Source organism: Silurus meridionalis, chromosome 26 (genome assembly GCF_014805685.1).
Source record: "Silurus meridionalis isolate SWU-2019-XX chromosome 26, ASM1480568v1, whole genome shotgun sequence".
In the NCBI taxonomy this organism is placed as follows: Eukaryota; Metazoa; Chordata; class Actinopteri; order Siluriformes; family Siluridae; genus Silurus; species Silurus meridionalis.
Window position 1 is genome coordinate 3,654,948 of NC_060909.1, and position 19,906 is coordinate 3,674,853.

The 19,906-nt window shown below is 39.4% G+C and overlaps 2 protein-coding genes across 7 annotated transcripts in view; both read right to left on the reverse strand.

Annotated features, from left to right (window-relative positions):
• Positions 1-8,169, reverse strand: part of b4galnt4b (beta-1,4-N-acetyl-galactosaminyl transferase 4b) — a 120,766-nt gene extending 112,597 nt beyond the window's left edge. The window contains exons 1-3 of one of the 3 annotated variants that reach the window (XM_046840700.1): positions 7,529-8,169; positions 7,390-7,452; positions 5,270-5,483 (exon numbers count right to left, since the gene is read on the reverse strand). In XM_046840700.1, the coding sequence (XP_046696656.1) occupies positions 5,270-5,408 (139 nt within the window). In that variant the 5' untranslated portion in view covers positions 5,409-5,483; positions 7,390-7,452; positions 7,529-8,169. The remainder of the gene's footprint in view (positions 1-5,269; positions 5,484-7,389; positions 7,453-7,528) is intronic. The other 2 variants (XM_046840699.1, XM_046840701.1) reach the window with 2 other exon arrangements.
• A 6,287-nt stretch (positions 8,170-14,456) lies between these two features.
• si:ch211-288d18.1 (USP6 N-terminal-like protein) overlaps positions 14,457-19,906 on the reverse strand; it is a 40,213-nt gene continuing 34,763 nt past the window's right edge. For all 4 annotated transcript variants that reach the window (XM_046840534.1, XM_046840536.1, XM_046840533.1 and 1 more), the window contains exons 11-14: positions 19,778-19,843; positions 16,606-16,705; positions 16,332-16,484; positions 14,457-15,802 (exon numbers count right to left, since the gene is read on the reverse strand). In XM_046840534.1, coding sequence (XP_046696490.1) covers positions 15,105-15,802; positions 16,332-16,484; positions 16,606-16,705; positions 19,778-19,843 — 1,017 coding nt within the window. In that variant the 3' untranslated portion in view covers positions 14,457-15,104. The remainder of the gene's footprint in view (positions 15,803-16,331; positions 16,485-16,605; positions 16,706-19,777; positions 19,844-19,906) is intronic.

The window sequence follows — 19,906 nt, forward strand, 5'->3', positions numbered from 1 at the left end:
TGGTTTCTGTAGCTGTCATAATGATGGATTAATGTGAAGCCATTGGAATGAAATGCATGGCCCATCACTAAATCGTAGGTGTAATGATCTTGATTGAGCTGAATTTACTTTCTTATCATTCCCAATCAGAAAAAAATAAATACCTTTAAAAAAGAAACTGAAAATCGATCAGACAAAGCACACATTGTCCATTTACATATCAAAAAGCCATCAGACCGAACCATCAGTTTAGTGTGATTTGTTTTGAATAGGAGACTTCCTGTTGATCATGTTTGATATTTAGAGGAAATCTGTAAGCATGCAGCATTTGGGAGATGGAACACATGCGCATGCCCCTCATCATTCTTCGTATGCCATCGACGAGACCTTGTGATACAATGCATTAGTCATCCGTAATAGTTTCATTATCAAGCTCTTGATAGATGATCCTTTTTTAGCCCTTTCATCTAATATCATGGCCAGCCATCACTGCCCTCTTACCCCGTCTGTCAGCGGAAAGAAGCTCTCACTGAACACATATTATTCAGACTGCAGAACATTCTCAGTACAGCGCTAGAGCTTCCAATAGTCCACAAACTAAAAAATACCCAGTCCTGATAAATCTGCACAAGTAAACTTTTTTAACATATTGAAATTTCATGTCTTTAATAACATCGTGCTGTAATTTAACAAGAAGTTCCATTTCATCCATGTGAACCTCAATAAGGCTTGAAGCGAGCTTAGTGAGCGCCTATATTCCTGGTGATTATGAGATCCTCAGATGATAGACGGAGGTAAATTTTTTATCCGAAGTTAAATATCCAGGCTTGAAATATCTTCCTTTGGCCTCTATCACACCAGCTAACACATATTCATCTTGACAAAGCCTTGGCTTTGCAGCAATTTCTTCTGCCCAGGGTGCTGCTTCTGAAAGCATGCTTGCCAAAATCCCATGCCTCCTGCACTTCCTACTCAGCTGCTGAGTGGGCCTGCACCTGCCCCATGTGTCCTTGCCCTGAGCCAAATCAACAGAGAGCTGCCTGTTCCGCCAGCGCACTACACCCTCCTCCTCACCTCTCCTTCCCTCTCCTCTGGAGGATTGAGGCTTATTAAAGATTCACAGTGAGAACGTCATCCCAAGCGCATTTTTTCCGCATGTATGTAAATGAGCTGGAAGATGTTTTAGTGATGGTTTTCTGTAAGCTACACTATGTGGAATGAAAGGTTGTGGACACCTAAACATAAGATTGGGTCCTTTTTGAATATCCTATTCCCCATTTTCCTGTTATGATAACCTCCACTCTTCTGGAAAGATGCTGCACCAGATTTTTAGGTGTAGAGATGTGTGATCATTCAGCCACAAGGGTGGGAGTAAAGTCAGGTACTGATGTAGGGGAGGTGAGAAGGCCTGAGGCGCAGTCACTTTTACAGTCATCTCAAAGGTGTTCAACAGGGTTGGAGCTTTTTAGATCTTCCACTCCAACCCATAGCAACCTTATCTTCATAGAGCTGGTTTTGTGCACAAGGTGCATTGTGATTTTGGAACAGGTTTGGGTCTTCTAGCTCAAGCGAAAGAGAAACATCATACCACCGCATCAAAACACATCTGATACAATCGTGTGCCTTCAACTTTGTGGTAACAGTTTGGGGAAGAACCACATACGGGTGGAAAACTCCAACGTGTCCATTTTGTGTATGTCAACTATACAATGTCTGTAATTTTCACAAACTTGCTACAAGGTTAACTGGATTAAATACATTATGTGGAACAGTTAATAAAATGAGCACCTTTATAGAATGCAAATCATCACCTACTGCTTTGTAACACCACAGAAATCCAGCTGAAATCAGGGTTTGTTGTGTTCGAAAAGCCTTTTTTCCGTCTAGATTTTTTCCGTCAGTGATGAGAATTTTCACGTGATCAGAACCCAAACGAGAAGGCTTTTTTTGGTAGGACACGGTAAGATGAAAGTTTACAGATGCTTTAACTGATGTTTCTGGGACATTCGACAGCTTGATTTGTCGCTACAAACAATGAAAGATTAATTACAATTAAAACTATACAATTTCAATTCAGTAATAAATCAATTCAAATAAAGAAGAATAATAAATGTATTATTTATTATTATAATGTATTATTATTATTATTATTATTATTATTACTATTTTATTCTTACTATTATTATTTATTTATTTTATTTACTTAAAGTGAAATCCCACAGCTGGGGTTAAAGCACAGGGTCAGCCAGGTTGCAATGCCCCTGGAGCACAGAGGGTTAAGGGCCTCGATCATGACTTTCCGGTCAGTAACCCTGAGACTTAACCACTGAGCTACTATTTCCCTCATTATTATTGTTACGATAACTACAACTATATTAATTAAAGATTAATAATATATTTTTTTCTTACTATTGTAAACATACAATTTTATTATTATTATTTATTTACCAACATTTGAATCTTATAATTAATAGCATTAACATTTCTTTCATTGCTGGACTCTAACAGGAATAAAACATAGAGGGATATGTATATAATATATATATATATTAGAGCTGGCAAAATTGTTAATAATGCGTTAACACAAATTAATTTTAACGGTTTTAACAGCACAGATGTTATTAATGCGTGATTAATGCAGCGCACATTTCTGTTTGTCCTTTTTTTATAAAAAAATATATTTCAATACATATAAAAGAGGCGAAATTAAAACCTTTAACGTAACATACATTAATTTACAATGTCCTTACACAGATATAAAAAAATTAAATAAACTCCACCGAAATATTATTTTTAATCACTAAACATTTGTTTTCCTGATGTTTCAAAGCTCAAATCAAGCACCAGAATCGGCCATGATGCACACATCCGGCAATTAAAACCGTCCGTGTGGAAACATGCCAAAAGTTCCGTTTGGTGTCTTGATGTTTTATATGATATTTAACACCATAATTACAATTTACAACAATATTTTTTATCATGCTCTATGTTGAGTTTGGTTTCAATAGTAATAAACATAAATTTGCATAAAACATCAATATTTGTCCATGCGCATGTTGATTAGTGTATTAAAAACTTGAAAAGTATTCATTTAAGGTCCATTTATAACAGATACAAATGTGCGATGAAGTTGTGATTAATCACGAGTTACAATCATGCGATTAAACAGGATTGAATATTTTAATTTATTTTAAATGATTTCTTAATACAACTTATTACTACATATTATAACACATTATAAATGATTTTCAGTCTCTGATCTGAGGTGAATTACATTTAGTGATCTGACTGTGATACATGTCATACATTTTTTTATTTCCACACCCGAGCGAGAAAAAAGGTTACTCTTCATTACAATTTCAACTCATAATTATTTAATACACAACGCATATTAAGCTGCAATCAACCCCTCAGTTCCCTTCTTTCTCTTCTCTCTGGTGTTTGACCGGTGGGATTCACTGTGCCTCTATGTACTAATTGAGCACATGCAGTACAGCCTTTTTTCCCTCTTATCACTCCAAATGCGTCCCTCTTGAGATAACGGTGGCTGCCGTCCAAAACTGCTAATTTGCATGAGAATTAGCCGGGGTGGTGAACAGGCTGTATTATGTGAGCCGACCCAAGTTCCATTAACCTGTGGGTTCAAAGAGAGCTCGCTCTTCCTGCCTCATTCTGTCAACTTTACACAGATACACATTGAAATAACAACAAGGGAGAGCTGGAAGTGAAAGCGATGAGCTACTGAAAAGAAAAGACCTGGAATGATCTTTTTGCCAGATTAGAAATTCAGAGCTCTATTTTTATTTTAACTTTAGTGGTCAAATATCAACTAAAGCTTCCTTCATGCAAAACGATAAAAGATAATGCTTAAACACAGACTACATTTTTAAATGATCACATTTTTTTTGATCGCACGTCTGAATAAGCATCTTGGAAAAATGCTTGAGATTTACAGGGGTTTAAAACTGCCGTTATGCTATAAAAGGATATGGTTTTGCTGGCACAGATGGTTAATCCTTCAATTCGAGAAAAATACAAGAGGCTTTTTAATGCTTTTCTGCTCAACCCTCTGCATTTTTCAGCAATTAAGACAAGATCAAGAGCATTTTATATGATCAGGTTCCTTGCAACTGCGTAAATTTATCTTTATTCTCCGTAGAAACAGTGTTCGAATTGTGTCAAAGCTCTCGGGGGTTTCCCCTGGAACCCTCCCCTACCCACCTGCCCCACAAACTTTTTAGATGCATTAAATAATAAAATGGACATTTTACACTTTTTTTTTTCACAGGAAATTAAAATTTGGGGGCATTATGGGGGGTCCCTTAATGCTACTGGAAGGTCCTGGACCCCCCCAACTATCCCTTGATTTAAACATTGCGTACAATAGAAGATATACTGGTGTTCCTAATATAATTAAAAGTGTTCATACACTATATGAACAAAAGTTCCTGACCATGTGGGGTTCTTCCCCAAACTTCCAGGCTTACCTTGAACTAGAAAACTCACACCTGTTCCAGCATGAGAGCATGTTCCTGTGCACAAAGCCAGGTCCATGAAAATATTTTACTTGGGTTTGAGTGGAAGATCTTCTTCTATATGAATGTGTGGAAGAATGTTTCATGCTGAATGCACTCCAGGCCTCATCACCTCACCTACATCGCTACCTGACTTCACCAACAGCCTTGTGGATGAATGAGCACAAATCACAAAATCTAGTGGAACACCTTCTCAAAAGAGTGGACGTTAAAGTAACAGGAAATAGAGATTAAATGTGGAATAGGATGTCCATAAATGAGGTTAAATCTTATGTGGTCAGGTGTCCACAAACTTTTGTCCAAACAGTGTACCTTTTAAAAAATTCATTGAGTATGAAATGAGTTACAAAACATTTCCCAATTCTATGAATCATCTCAGGTCAAGGTTGTTCCTCGGCCTGTTCTTTAGTCTTATCTTACAAAGATTCAACAATTCCAGAGGACAAATTGGTTTTACAAATATTTAAGGGCTCAAATCAGATGGTAATTAAATTGAGCTGCATCTTCATTTAGATTACTTCTGGCACCTCTGATTTTCAATGCCGTCATCCTTATTAACCTGCAATCTAGATCAATATCATGCTTGCAAGAAATGCCACATCGATTGGTGATACCGTTCTCACAAACGGTTTATCATGAAACTGGGCTTCTCAATGGATTTGATTGTTATTTCTAAGAAATGATACTGCCTCAGGGGGATTACAGAGTCAGGGGGGACTCGAGCTTGAGATCCATTCGACTCAATCGGGTCTTACCTTTGCCATAGCTGGAGTGGAGTTTGATGGCCCTGCCCTGGATGACGTGCAGGTAGGTGAAGCCAATGGCGAACGTGAGAAGCACGAGGAGCAGGAGGAGCTTGAACTGCTTGCGTATTTTCTTCAGAGGGAAGCGCATTCTCTTCACAGCAGCATGTCACACTCAGCAGAGAATTCAGGAGGGAACCGACGACCGCGTTTTACTGCTCCGGTACTGGAAGCATTTGAGGAAAAACAAACGAATACATGCTCACACTTACAACGTGTATTTTGTCAAACAGGCTGTAACACAGAAAGCAGTAATTTAACACTGCAAGAATTAATTTGATGCTCCGGCTGTTAATTTCATACTATAAACGTCTGTCTGTTAAAAAACAAGGAGGGAATTTAACATGCGTGTCTATTTCAGGATAATAAATGGGAATGCAATGCTGCAGCAGTTAGTTTAACACCTTCAACAAGGCTGGGAATTTTAATAATGAAGGAGTATTTGCAAAATATAGTTAAAATTTCATTAAAACATATACCATAGTTCAGGGTTTCACAAACCAGGAGTTCCCAAACATCTAGTGATTTGTGGTCAATTTATATATATGTAGGTGTGTATATATATATGTGTGTGTGTGTGTGTGTGTGTGTGTGTGTGTGTGTGTGTGTGTGTGTGTATATATATATATATATATATATATATATATATATATATATATATATATATATATATATATATATATATATATAATATCATGTAGATATTTCCCCAATGTGGCATTAATAAATGTATATCTCATCTCATCATCTTAATTTGAGCTACAGAAGCTCATCTGTTGGATCGGACCACTGCAGACCGGAAACACCCTGCAAGAGCTGCAGTATTGGAGATGTTCTGACCCAGTCGTCTAGCCATCACAATTTGGCACTCGCCAAACTCGCTCAAATCTTTACTCTTCCCTATTTTTCCTGTTTCTAACACATCAACGTTGAGGACAAAATCTTTACTTGCTGCCTAATGTATCTCACCCACTAACAGGTGCCATAATGAAGAAATAATCAGTGTTATTCAATTCATAATGTTATAATGTTATGCCTGATGTGTGTATATATATATATATATGTATATACAGCATGTGAAAGATAAATGTAAAATCACTATGTCCGCTGGCTAAATCGCAAATATCACAACCTGCCCAAATAATTGCTGTGCCAATTCTACACACCCACAATTGAATCCATACTATGTTTATCAGTCACTGTATGGTTTGCCTCTGCCACTTGGCTGGATAAGTGCCAATCCCCAGTGCATCATCGGGACTAACCTGCTCTCCCTCCAGCACCTGTACATGTCCCAGGAAATGGGCTAAGAGGGAAGTCATAAGAGACCCTTCACAACCCGTATACAGTCTGTACAGACTCATTCCTTCTGGCAGGCGATACAGGTTGATCAAAACAAGGACTGCCAGACTCCAAAATAGCTTTTTCCCGGCAGCCACAAAGATTCTCAGCACCCTCCCATAACCCCAATCTATGCTGAACCTTTGCCTACTACACCACCTCTATTTATTTTGTGCAAAAGCATACCAATATTGTTCTTCAACTCACAGGCCAGTTTGCCAATGTCTACAGTTTTCTTGATCCTCTAGTCATGTTGTGTGTAATCATGTTTGTATCAGTCTGGCGTCGAATCCATTGTATGTATCTAACAAACGTACCTGGTTGATTTGCTCTAAAGCGGAAACAAACTACTTGTACACTCAAATATACTCGATTCTGATTCTAGACAGGGACTTTTTTCACAAGCAAAACAAGTTGCGTTACATCTCCATGAGTACTTGAGTCAATTTTCTTCTGAGGGGGGTTTCAGTTGAGTGTAAATGTTGTAAGCTCCTGGATGGTACTACCAAGGAAATAAGCAGTCGAATACATTGTAATATTTCCAAAATGAATTCAGAACCCTGGGTGTTAAACCGACAGTGGACAGTTTATTGAACTCTACAGGTGTTAATGCAGCACTGCAGGTGTTCGATCAGCTTCATGGAGGTTTGAACTTCATAGTGGAAATATCAATAAGAATAATGCAAAAGGCAGCAGGGGTTTGTACTGCATATCTAATGTAATCAAGGTACCTGCATCGCTTTTATTACATCTCCTCGCTTTTTTATCCCGCTAAGACCTCCTCCACTTAATCCCTGGAGAGAAAGCAGTGTTTTCAGACGGACACACTTCCCATCAGTTACTGAGGTCATATTCATAATACCAACTTACCACTTATGGAGGTTCTGACGTGATGCTTTCATGTTGCTGGACACACAGTCTGTGTTGAAGGTCCTGATGCTGTGATGAAGAATGTGGAATCCTGGATGGAGATAAATGCGAAGTCACCTGCTTTATCTGTCCAGGGATTTTTGTGCTCTGAAATGCAGCTTGTAAAGAAATGAGAGAGTGGACCCACACACTGCAAACTTTGCATGGTCAGTGTGGAAAGTTCAGCTCTGGAGATCCGGAGAGATCAGTTCAAAAATGGTTATTGTCCTAATCCTGGTTGCCTGGCATGCTCACTATGGAAATGCATGGACATGCATTAACTTCTGAACTGACCTGGTGTTTGTCTCGTGCCATCCAAACCGATCTGATCAGATCTCCATCTAACGGAGACCGTAACTCTCTCCGTGCGTGGTGTCCCGCTCTCTATCTCTATCTATCTCTCTCTCTCTTTCGTTTTCTGTGTACCAAAACCGCTCTTTGTTCCCTTTAATCCTCAAATCCCACGTAGCGCAAAATCCCACCGTAGCGCGCGCGGTCACGGACGGACGAATCCTCTCCTGCACTCCGATGCGCTCTCGGCTTCGGCGCGCGCCACCTTACAACAGCTCCTATACACACATACTGTACTGTAGACAGGCACGCGCATACACACGCGCGCGCAGAGCTAGGCCGACGCACATGAGCGCGCAGGCGCGCGTGCACAAGTGTCTGCATGTACAGCACGCCTTTCTTGCCCTCCTCGTTACAGCGCGTGAGCTGTGGGCAAAAGTTTAGGCTTTCATCCTCATCACCATCATCATCATCATCATATTCCTGAATATCCTTATAACATATGCATATATGTATAACATGAAACATCACACACTTTTTTTTCATCCCCAAATCCATCCAAATCCAATCATCATCATACGATATTTTTTCATTGTTAAATATTCTCAGCAAAATATTCTTTTCCTTTTTTTCTCCCCAAATCCATACGGTGCTTCAGCTGCGAGTTTACATGTCCATTAATCATCATCATCATCATCATGATCATCATCATGATCACCAAAATGTTCTTCAATTCTTAAATATTTGTAACATATTCTTATTTTCTTTCAAACCCACCATCATCATCATCATCATCATCATCATCATACGATATTCTTAAATTCTTTAATATTTCCAATATAAAAGTCATTTAATTTTTCTGTCTCTTCAAATCCAGATGTGCTCCAGCTGTGGGCAAAATTTTACATTAATCACACACAATGATTTCATGAACAGTGAGAAGTAATCATGCAAAAAAAAAAAAATTAATTAATAGAACAATACTGCTGAAAGAACAATATGATCTCAATATGAATATGATAAATGTGTGTTTAAATGAAGAAGGTCTTCTCCCATAAAGCGCGTGAGATGGCAACCACGGGCAGCAAACCCTTTGAAAGATGATTATAGCTATTTTATGGAACACACCAGCAGCCCAATTGTTAGAAAGAATAGCTTTGTTAAGGAGCAAATAGAGAAGCAGGTGGAAACCCTATACAGTCCATCAGGTCTGATCTCAGACGTGCTCTTCAGCTCAGAAGGTTCCTGATCACTGTAATGATACATCAGGGCATAAACAGATGTGCCTGATGTGTCCTGGAATGTCATGTCTCAGTGTGTAGCTTCACCAACGTTCTTGCTGTTGTTATAAAGTGACCCATCCTTTAAGATCAGAAGCATTTCAGAGCAGTGTGTAGTCCAGAGATGCAGGTCCTCTCAGTGAAGATTGATGACAACACCTCGATACCTCATTACTTCTTTACAGTGATGCATGACTTTCACCATCTGGCAAAAGCTGGAATAAATCACCCAAGCGCTTGTGTCACCGTGAAGCGTCAATGTCCTCGAGGGACTGGAGACAGGTTCAGGTCCAGAGCTCTGTTTTCTGGCTTGAGAAATTGACTCAAGTGCTCAAGCACCTGCATCAACCACATTAGGAGGAGACCGATTGTTTTTGAGGTTCACCTCCTAAAAACAGCAGAATGAATCATTCAGGTATGATGTGCACCTGCTTCATGCTCCTGTAGATCAGGTCGTGACTGCACGTATAATAAATTAGCAGCACTGTTTTTGCGGTGAAACTTTTAATCTTTGCTTTACTGCCTACAGATCTGTACCTTTAGCACCATCTACTGGATAATAAACATACTGCAGGTCAATACATATCAGGCCAAGCGGCGTCCATGTGGACATCAGAAGTGTGTTTCCAGTTTAAAATGTTCCTTCTGTTCCTTCCTTAATTATCATTATGTATCACAGAGTATTTTTATAGCCTTCCCCAGATCTACTTTGCAACAATCATGTCTCGAAGCTCTCCAGACTGCAGACTCCATTTTTTTTTGGCTTTTAATAAAAATAAAAAAAAAATGTAAACATTTGCAGAATTCTGGATTGACTGTCATCAGCTGTCAAATAACCAGTTGGTTGTAAAATATTGGCATTTTTGTGAAAGTGAAATTTTGCAGATAGATCTAAGACAGGCAAATATGTAGACAGACAGACAGACAGACAGACAGAAAGACAGACAGACAGACAAAGTTCCCGAACATAGATTACAGTCTCCCCACTAAGAACTGTGACAGACAAACAGATAACAAAGCTCCATACATAGATGACTCTCTACTAAACTGAGACAGCGAGACATGGAGACAGAGAGACAGATACAGCAAAACTACAAACATAAATAACAGTCTGCCCCCTGGAAACTGTGAGACAAAGAGGGAGTCAGACAGACAGCTATGACAATGACAGACAGACAAACAAATGAAATAGATGGATGAATGGACAGACAAACAGACAGATAACAAAGCTCCAAACATAGACAGTGAGACTACTAAACACTGCAAAACAGACAGACAGGGAGACAAAATAACAGCTATGAAGACAAACAAACAACCAAACAAACGGTTAGATGGACGGATGAATGGAAACAAATAGACAGACGGAGAGACAGATAGGTCCAAATGTTGATCACAGTCTTTCTACTAAACGAAGGGAAACCAAAAGATAGCGTTGTAGACAAACAAGCAAACTAACAAATGGGTAGATGGATGGATAGACAGATGGACAAACAAACAGACAGGCAGATAGGTCCCATTGATGACAGTCCCTAATGAACACTGTGAGACAAACAGACAGGGAGAGAGACAGCCAGCTATGTAGACAAACAAACTGATCGATGGATGGACGAACAAGCAGGCAGACAAACAGGAAGACAGAAAGACAGATAGGTAGATAGATGATACTGTACACCATGAGACAGACAGTTCAGCAGAAAGACGTCATTAGAAGAATTCAAAATGCCTAATGAAAGCTTCAACAACTTTGTAAATGAAAGCATTTTGGCTGGAGCACTCGAAACTCCATCTTTACTGAGGAATGTACAGATAAATACAGATCTCTCGAAAACATGCACCCGAACAAAAAAAAGAAAGACATCTTCGAGGGAAAAAAACAAAAACAACAAAAGCATTCCAAGAAAAAAAACAAAGCAAGAGATGTTACACAACTGAAGAAAAATCAATCGTCTAAGAGCGAATATTCTGCAGTGCACTTCAGTGAGTTCAGAGTTACAGAGCTGCACATTCAGTACATCTAAAAGCCCGAATACAGCAGCGCTGCTCAGTGGGCATCTGTGCCAACACACACACTGTTACTACAGAGAGGTATGCTAGATCATTGTTGGTGCCCACCTTCACTCCACCTTCTAAAAAAGAGGGATACATATAAAAAATAAATACACTACATAATGTACAATGACCCCCTAATGCATATACTACATACCACATTTTTCATTTCCAGCAATGAAAATAGGCCAGAAAACTCCAAAAAAGCAAACACACACACACACACACACACACACACACACACACACACACACACACACACACACACACACAGCTTAATATTTTATAGGTCTTTACAAAAAGCCATACAAAAGGTTTATAGTTTTTTTTTTTTTTTTCAGGGCTGAACTTTTGTTTAGATTCAGATTTATGGACTATAGGCAAAAGTTTGTGGACACCTGATCATAAAATTGGTGCTTTTTGAAACATCCTATTCCACATTTTGTCTCCATTTGCTTTTTTAATAACCTCCACTCTTCTGGGAAGATGTTCCACTAGATTTTGTGGAGATTTGTGCTCAATTAGCCATGCATTCTTAGTGAGGAGACATGGGGTGTAGTTGGAGCTACAGTTCATCTCAATGGTCTTCAATAGGGTCGAGGTCAGAGCTCTATAGCAGAAGATCTTCCTCTCCATCCCATGGAAACCATATCTTCATGGAGCTTGCTCAGTGCACAGGAACAGGTTTGGGTCTCCTAATTCAAATAAAGGAAAAATTTCCCTTGTCACCAAATCCAACGATGTTCTATACAATTGTGTGCTTTTAAATTTGTGGTAAGAGTTCAGGGAAAGAACACATATGGCTGGAAAAGTCAGTTGTCCCAATACCTTTGTCCATATTAGCGTCAGAGAGGCAAGGATTCGCTTAGAGATAAAATTCTACACACCCGTTTTATTATTACAATCTCAATCACGTACATACTAAACCATCCAGGTGATTCATTTGATCCTGTATATTGCTATCTGATAAGAAAAGAGTGTGCACATTGTATTTTTGTCAAAGTGAATTAATGCCTTTTTCAGAGCACACTGAAAAAATAGTACAGACAAAAGCACTAAATTTCCCCCAGAGTACAAGCACAAAGCTGCTTACAAAACTGTAAACTTGGCAAGAAAAAACTCTAAAACGCATTAAAAGACCGTGTCAGCTCTTAGCCAGGTAAACCCTCCAGCTCGCTGCAGTCGTGACAGCATACAAACATGGAAAGTGGAAAATGGTAGCTTGATCAGAAGAGCAGAAGTTCAAATCCCAGCACCACCAAGGTGCCCCTGCTGGGAGCTTGGGCAAGGTCGTGAACCCTGAACTGCTCAGCGGTATAAATGAGATTACTCTTGATAAGAGTGTCTGCCGGATGCTATAATTCTAAGTGTAATGAAAGACATGGACTCCAACTTCCATCTGTCACCTACAAAATTCCTGTTCTCATTCTCCCTCATACGGCATTCCCAACCCACACTCTAAGACCCTCATACATTTACAAGGTCCCAGCGTTCCTGCCACTTCTAGAATGTGTCCTGGAAGTCTTCTTTTCGAATCGTGTCAAGCACCTTCTGGGATCCGCACTGGATCTCCGCAACGGTGTCAAAACACCGACCTTTGAGCCGGAGCCGCGGGAGCCAATCCTGGAGAGTTGGGGGGGTACGGAATCCTGTCGATTGTTTTCCCGCCGATCATCATGCACAAGCTGGAGAACGGTTTGGACATTTCCGGGCTTGAGCTCGTTGAAGGTTTCTCTGATCTCTCATTGTCTTCCAGTGATTTTCTTTTCTGCTCCTGAAGTGCGCATCAAACGTCTCCGAGGCAGATTTGCTCATTTCCACGTTTGCTCTTCAGTCTAACTTGCTGTCCATGATGAAATCGCAGACGTGGTAACGTACGTGGTCAGAATAGCACCAGTTAGCACCATTAGTCTCGAAGCTTTTTGGTACCACCTTAAATTTACAGCTTTCGGCAGATGCCCTTTTCCAGAGCGATGTACAACGGAGCAGTTGAGGGAGTCTTGCTCAAGTGTCCAGCAGTGGCAGCTTAGTGGTGATGGGATTTAAACTCCTGACCTTCCGATCCAAAATCCAATGCCTTGACCGGGGAGCAACCTTTTTCCATCTCATACACACTCGTTTCGAAACCTCCGATCAATAGTATTGCCATCTTGTTAACTGATCCTGTTTCCCTGAATTTAATACTGCCTTATTCCACTTGACCAATCAACTGACCTCTGCCTGTTTTTGTCCCCTTGTTCTCTGGACACCGATGTGGATTCCTCCTGCAGGCCAGTTGACTGAATTGCATCCGGTCCAAGTGTGAATGAGGGTCTCTTAAATAGTGTGTGAGTGCGTCTAATTTATAAAACGCCCGTCCTCAATCAGTATAAAAGACAGCGAGTGTGTGGAAAGTGTAGGTGTGTGTTGGGAATTGAAGTCTTCGCTGTAATGACTGCAGGGAGCTGGAGATGACTGACCCTGGCTATTCCATCAAGCAATAAAAGGCAAACATTCACCCGAATGCATCCTGCAGAGCGTTTAGTTAACACTGCACAACAAAAAAACACTGATAAGACAGAATCAGTATTAAACATAAGAAAAATAAACTGTGAATTTTACACAGTAACCGCATTAATGTTATACAATACAAAGATCTACAGATACGAAAGCCAAAAAGCATTCAAATATAATACATTAAAAAGTCTGTGAGGTTCATTTACAAAATGTAAACACTAAAGGACCCTTACAGTACATAAATGCTGGGGGCTTCAGTCCTGGAAATTTCATCCTTCAGAATTTTTCATAAAACGTTGGCTAATTCTTCCCTTATGGCTAGTGCAGTTTTCTTTAAAGAAATTATAGAATTTATCAAAATATATTTCCTATATTTCCTTTTGGAAATAAATGACGTGTTAGATTTTATATTCTTTAATTTAATGTCATATGGAAAATGGCATATTAATGAATATCTGACATACAACGGTCATTTCTAAAGAAATTGCAAATGAGTATAAAAGGAAGCTTAGTGGTTAAGACTTCGGGATCCGAAGGTCATGAATTCAAATCCCAGCCACACCAAGCTGCCGCTTCTCGGGCCCCTGAGCAAGGCCCTTAAACACACAGCTGCTCAGTTGTATGAATGAGATCAATGTAAGTCGCTCTGGATAAGGGCGTCTGTCAAATGCCATGAATGCAAATAAAAACTCTTTATATGACTGTCACAATTTTTTTTTTTTAAGTGTGAACATAAATGATTTATTGAAAAGGGAAAAAAAGGATTTTCAGCTCAGTTTTGTGAATTAATGCAACAAATTAGTTTATTGCTGCGTGTTTTTTTGTTTAAGCGTTAACGCTTAAAAGCATAAAAAAACGATAAATTGCAACTTATTCAAAAGCAAAAAAAAAACGACTGGTAGTAATAATTAAAATGATAATAACATTTGATTTTTTTTTGGTTTTCGATTGCTGTTGAATAAATCCAGGATTTACGAAATCTTTTTTTTAGCCAGATATTTTCCCTTGTTTCAAACGACAATAAAAAAAAGCAATAAATTAAGAACTGAAAAAGCCAAAATATATTAATACGGCTGAGGATGGTTTTTGTGGCTCATGTAGAACAGCGAGCCAGCTCACTTTTTATAACAGAAATCATTATCTTTGTTTTTTCCTTAACAGATTTTCATTTTCTCACCTCTTAAAGCTCAAATGATTAATTTAGGACCTTATTTTTTTTTGCTTATAAATAATAGTTTGTAAACTATTACCTGGTGCACTGAACATTGGTTGCATCTCTACTCAGGCACAGTATGATGGATTATATTGCATCCCCTGTAACATCCTTTTTGAGAACTTGAACAATATCCTTCAGGAAGAATGATATTGAAAAGGAGTCAAAAAACAAAAAACAAACAACTAAAGTCAATGAACTTACAGCCGGCTTAAAAAGTCTCTGATTTGGGGAGATTGGGAAAATCATGGCGGGCAAACAGCGGGTCTGAGGGAACAGTCATCAGTTTCCTTCCTGCTGTGGATAATGAAAGCTCTGTGTGTGGGGTAGATGATGCTTGTGCAGGGTCTGAGTGGGGACGTTTAATAAAAGCAGAGTTCTGAGGTAATACCACAGACTTCTCTGATACAATTTTTCTCTCCTCGCTTCTCTTCAGCGCTTCTCTACCTGGGAGGTTCTCGTATTTTTGCGCAGAGGCTTTCGATAACGTCAAGTGGAGCTTGCTTGGGTGCGTTACGAATAAAGCGCCCTCTGCTGTAGCTTGCGAAAAGCTTGTTTCGGCTTTTCTGCAGGGCTCGTATGGTGGTGGCTGCTCTTCGTGAGCTTCCGTCGCTGCATTTGGGCCAAAAACGATCTCTGTATGCACTAGAACCGGGTCAGGGGAGGAAAACGGAGATACGTTGTATACATCCCGAGCCTCATAGAGCACGTTATCTTCTGGGGAGGATCGTTCCTGATCAGGAACGATTGATTCCTGGAGTGAGATCTGGAGGGAAGCTGGAAAATGTTTGGCTAGCTGGCTCTTGTCTGGTGTTTCCTGATCTGTGGTCGGGCTGTGCGGTTGCATTGGGGTGAGGAGGACAGGCTGCTCCACACCGAGGGGCTTCCGTGGCAGCTCATCAGGTTTAGCTGGAAATGGAATCAATACAGTCAAGCGAAATACAGAAAACGGTTGCTCAGAGAATCAAATCGAAAATGGACCAGCGTACATCTACTACATAGCACTTCTCTCATTCTGCACTGCACTACATTCCTTCAAGTCCTCAACCACAAGGAAGACATTCTTCTAGACTGGTCTCTGTTCTGACACCTAGGTGGTAGAACGAGCTTCCACTTGATGGCAGAACAGCACTAGCAGTCTTCTAACAAGATCTAAAGATATACCTAAAGATATATGTGTAGATACCTTTAGAACCTAAATTATCTACATGTAGATCCTACAGTAGAACCCAAATGATCTACCTGTAGATCTTCCTGTAGAACACAAATTATCTACCTGTAGATCTTCTTTGGGAACCCAAAATATTTACTTGTAGCTCTTCCTGTAGAACCCAAATGAACACTTCTCCTATTTAAAAAATGCTTTTTAAACTATATTCACACTTCAGAGTCGCTCTCTCACAATTCCACAAATGTAAACGTTAAAAATGTAAATAACCTGGAGATGGAAGGTCCAGCTTCATTTTGCGCAGCTCTGAAATGGAGACCTGAAGCTGCTCGATGACCGCATCGTCGCTGACCTCGAACGTTTCGGCTATCGTCTCCTGCAGGAACTCTCTCAGCTCCTCTAGCGACATCTTCAACAAACGCTCTGGAATGAAAACGCTTCACTTCACACCACTGAACACCGTATCGCACCAAATCAACTCCTCCGAAGCAGTTTTTACTGGAATAATGTTCACACTGAAATGGCTGGAGAGATATTAGCTTACTCTTGTGCAGTTTAAGGATAGTGTAGGCCATGGCTGTGAGGATCTTCTCTCCCTCAAGGATAAAGATGTCCCACAGGCGTAAGGTCAGGGTGAATGGTGTCTGGAAGGAGGAATTTACTCAAGGTTAAGTTGCACACAGACCCCTGTAAAGTTATTACTCACAGGAAAACAAACTCTTGTGAAAAACCAGGTACTGTGGCTAGACGGTGCTGTTCAGTAGCTAAGGAAGACTGCACTATATACAGTACTGGCATAAAAGTTAACGATGTAATGCATAAATTTAAAAAAGTGCGCTTCGGATACAAGTTGGCATTTGTATCGTGATAAATAGTTTTTTTTTCTTTTAATATTTGCATTGGTCATAACCAATTTATTTATAGATAATAATCAGTAGATGCGCTACACTTTAATTATTTAGAAAATGACCAATAATTTGTGTATAATTAATGTAGATTAATTTCTCCTCGCTAAACTGTTTCTCGAGCGCATTTATTCTCTCAGCACCGCTGCTGCTACGTGATTACGACGTATCGCAAGGCTACGAAGACCGAGCCATGTCCTGAGAGTCACATAGAATACAGATTAACATGGCAGAGGTAGAGCTGTAACTACCTGGAGACAGAAGAGGAAAGATTTTTTATCTTTTTTTGTCTTTCTTTGTTTGGAACTTAAGTTAATGTATGCACTGAATCACACTGTATTAAATCAAGTATTGAGATAAACATAAATATATACAGTGCTATGAAAAAGTATTTTTTAGCATATACTCTTTTCCTTTTTGTTTCCTATTTGTCAGTTAAATAATTAAGATTATCAAACCTTTATTTTTATATTGCACAAAGATTACCTGAGTAAATACAACATGCAGTTTTTAAAATAGGATTTCCTTTATCATCAATTCATTTGTTAAGAGAAACAAAGCTGTCTAAACCTCACTGGCCCTATGTTTCGCCTAACAGAGCTCAGTTAAGGTCAGTGTTCATGATTCAACAATTATGAAAGAGACCACGTAAAAATGGCATCCATGAGACGGATCCGAGGTGAAAGTCACTGCTGACCAAAAAGCACACAAAGGCTTGTATCACATTTTCCAAAAAAAATATCTTGAATATCCCCAAGACTTTTAGGCAAATATTCTGTGGACTGAGGAGACAAAAATGTTTTTGGTAGGTGCACATTCTGTAAAATCTGGCGTAAAACTTACACAGCATTTCATAAAAAATAACTTTGTACAAAGTCAAACGCGGTGGTTGTGTGATGGTCAATTGGGTTATGCAGCAGGAAAATAATCCAAAACACACCAGCAAGTCCACCTCTAAAAGGCTCAAACTAAAAACTACATTAAAGTTTTGGACTGACTCATTCAATGTCCAGACTTAAATCCAATTAAGATGCTGTGGCATGCCCTTAAATAAACTTGAAAACCCTCCAAAATACCCAAATTAAAACAATTTCACAAGGAAGAGTGGGTCAATATTCCTCACTGCCGATTATCACAATCGCTTGATTGCAGTCGTTGCCACCAAGGGTGGCTCAATCAGGTATTAGGTTTGGGGAGCAATTACTTTTTCACAAAGGCCCAGGATTTTTTCCATTAATAAATTAAATCATCAATAATAATATTTAAAATCTGCATTTTGTATTTACTCAGGTTATCTTCAGGTAATGTTCAAATCTGCTTGATGATTTGTATCATTTAAGTGTCATACATATGCCAAAAACGAAATCGTGAAGGGGCAAATACTTTTTCTTGAGATAAATACGAGGTGTCATGGTAGACATTTTAGTATATTTTTCACCAAAAATGGAAAATAAATAAATAAATACAGATAAAGCGGAAAAATGGACCAATTTGAGGCCAAGCTGAGAAAACACTTGTGTTCAGGAAACGTATGAATCTTTAATTTTACTGAATCATCGAAAGTCTTCTCGTTTGTTTATTTTTTCCAGACTTTGCTCCAAAACGTTCCACAGGCTTTCATTTTGCGCTCTAAATTTACAGTACAGACCAAAAGTTTGGACACACCTTCTTATTCAAAGAGTTTTCTTTATTTTCATGACTATGAAAATTGTAGAGTCACACTGAAGGCATCAAGGGCTATTTGACCAAGAAGGAGAGTGATGGGGTGCTGCGCCAGATGACCTGGCCTCCACAGTCACCGGACCTGAACCCAATCGAGATGGTTTAGGGGTGAGCTGGACCGCAGAGTGAAGGCAAAAGGGCCAACAAGTGCCAAGCATCTCTCGGGGAACTCCTTCAAGACTGTTGGAAGACCATTTCAGGTGACTACCTCTTGAAGCTCATCAAGAGAATGCCAAGAGTGTGCAAAGCAGTAATCAAAGCAAAAAGTGGCTACTTTGAAGAACCTACAATATGACATTTTTCAGTTGTTTTACAGTTTTTTGTTATGTATATAATTCCATATATAATTCCACATGTGTTAATTCATAGTTTTGATGCCTTCAGTGTGAATCTACAATTTTCATAGTCATGAGAATAAAGAAAACTCTTTGAATGAGAAGGTGTGTCCAAACTTTTGGTCTGTACTGTAAATCCTAAAACACGCTCTCATAGGGTTGGGTCTTAAAAGCTCTTTCCTCTCATTGGCACCATCCAGACGCAGAGACATCAGCAAATTTTGGTGAGTATTCTGGATGTTCTTTGCGTACTCATGGTGTTCGTTCCTTCTTATTGAGTTAGTACATTACTTTGTAGTGGATAATTGAGGTTTGGATCTCACACGACTCTATATAACGATTGAACTGCTGATTCAATCGCATCGGGAATGCCTTTCAAAATACGAGTCACTTAGGTTTGGATTTACGGGAGCTGTTTATTAAGCTATATATAAATATAAGTAAAACAAAACAACAACTACCCAAATGTCTCATACAGAGAGTCATTCGAACTTAGAATCAAACCATGGACCATGGAGATGTGAAAGAACAATCCAACCCACTGCACAACTGTGCCACAATTTCAATAAACATGATCTCCACATATACAGAGGCATCGGCTGTTCAAGATTCTTCTTATCTGGTGAACATAAATAACATTCACTTGCTGTAACACATGTCCATGAAGTAACATATATTCAGTGTCTGCTGTGAACATGCAGGAATGTCCCATGTGTGTGCATGTAGGGGCTGCATGTGGGGGCTTCACACTCACCCGGTCAATAAAACACTGCAGGAACCATTTAGTACTGTAAATACCGCTGAACATCTGCTCCCTGTCCTGGTGAGTGAAAAGGAAAGCGAAAGACGTTCGGTCAGACATTCCTACAAGGCTCTTCACAAC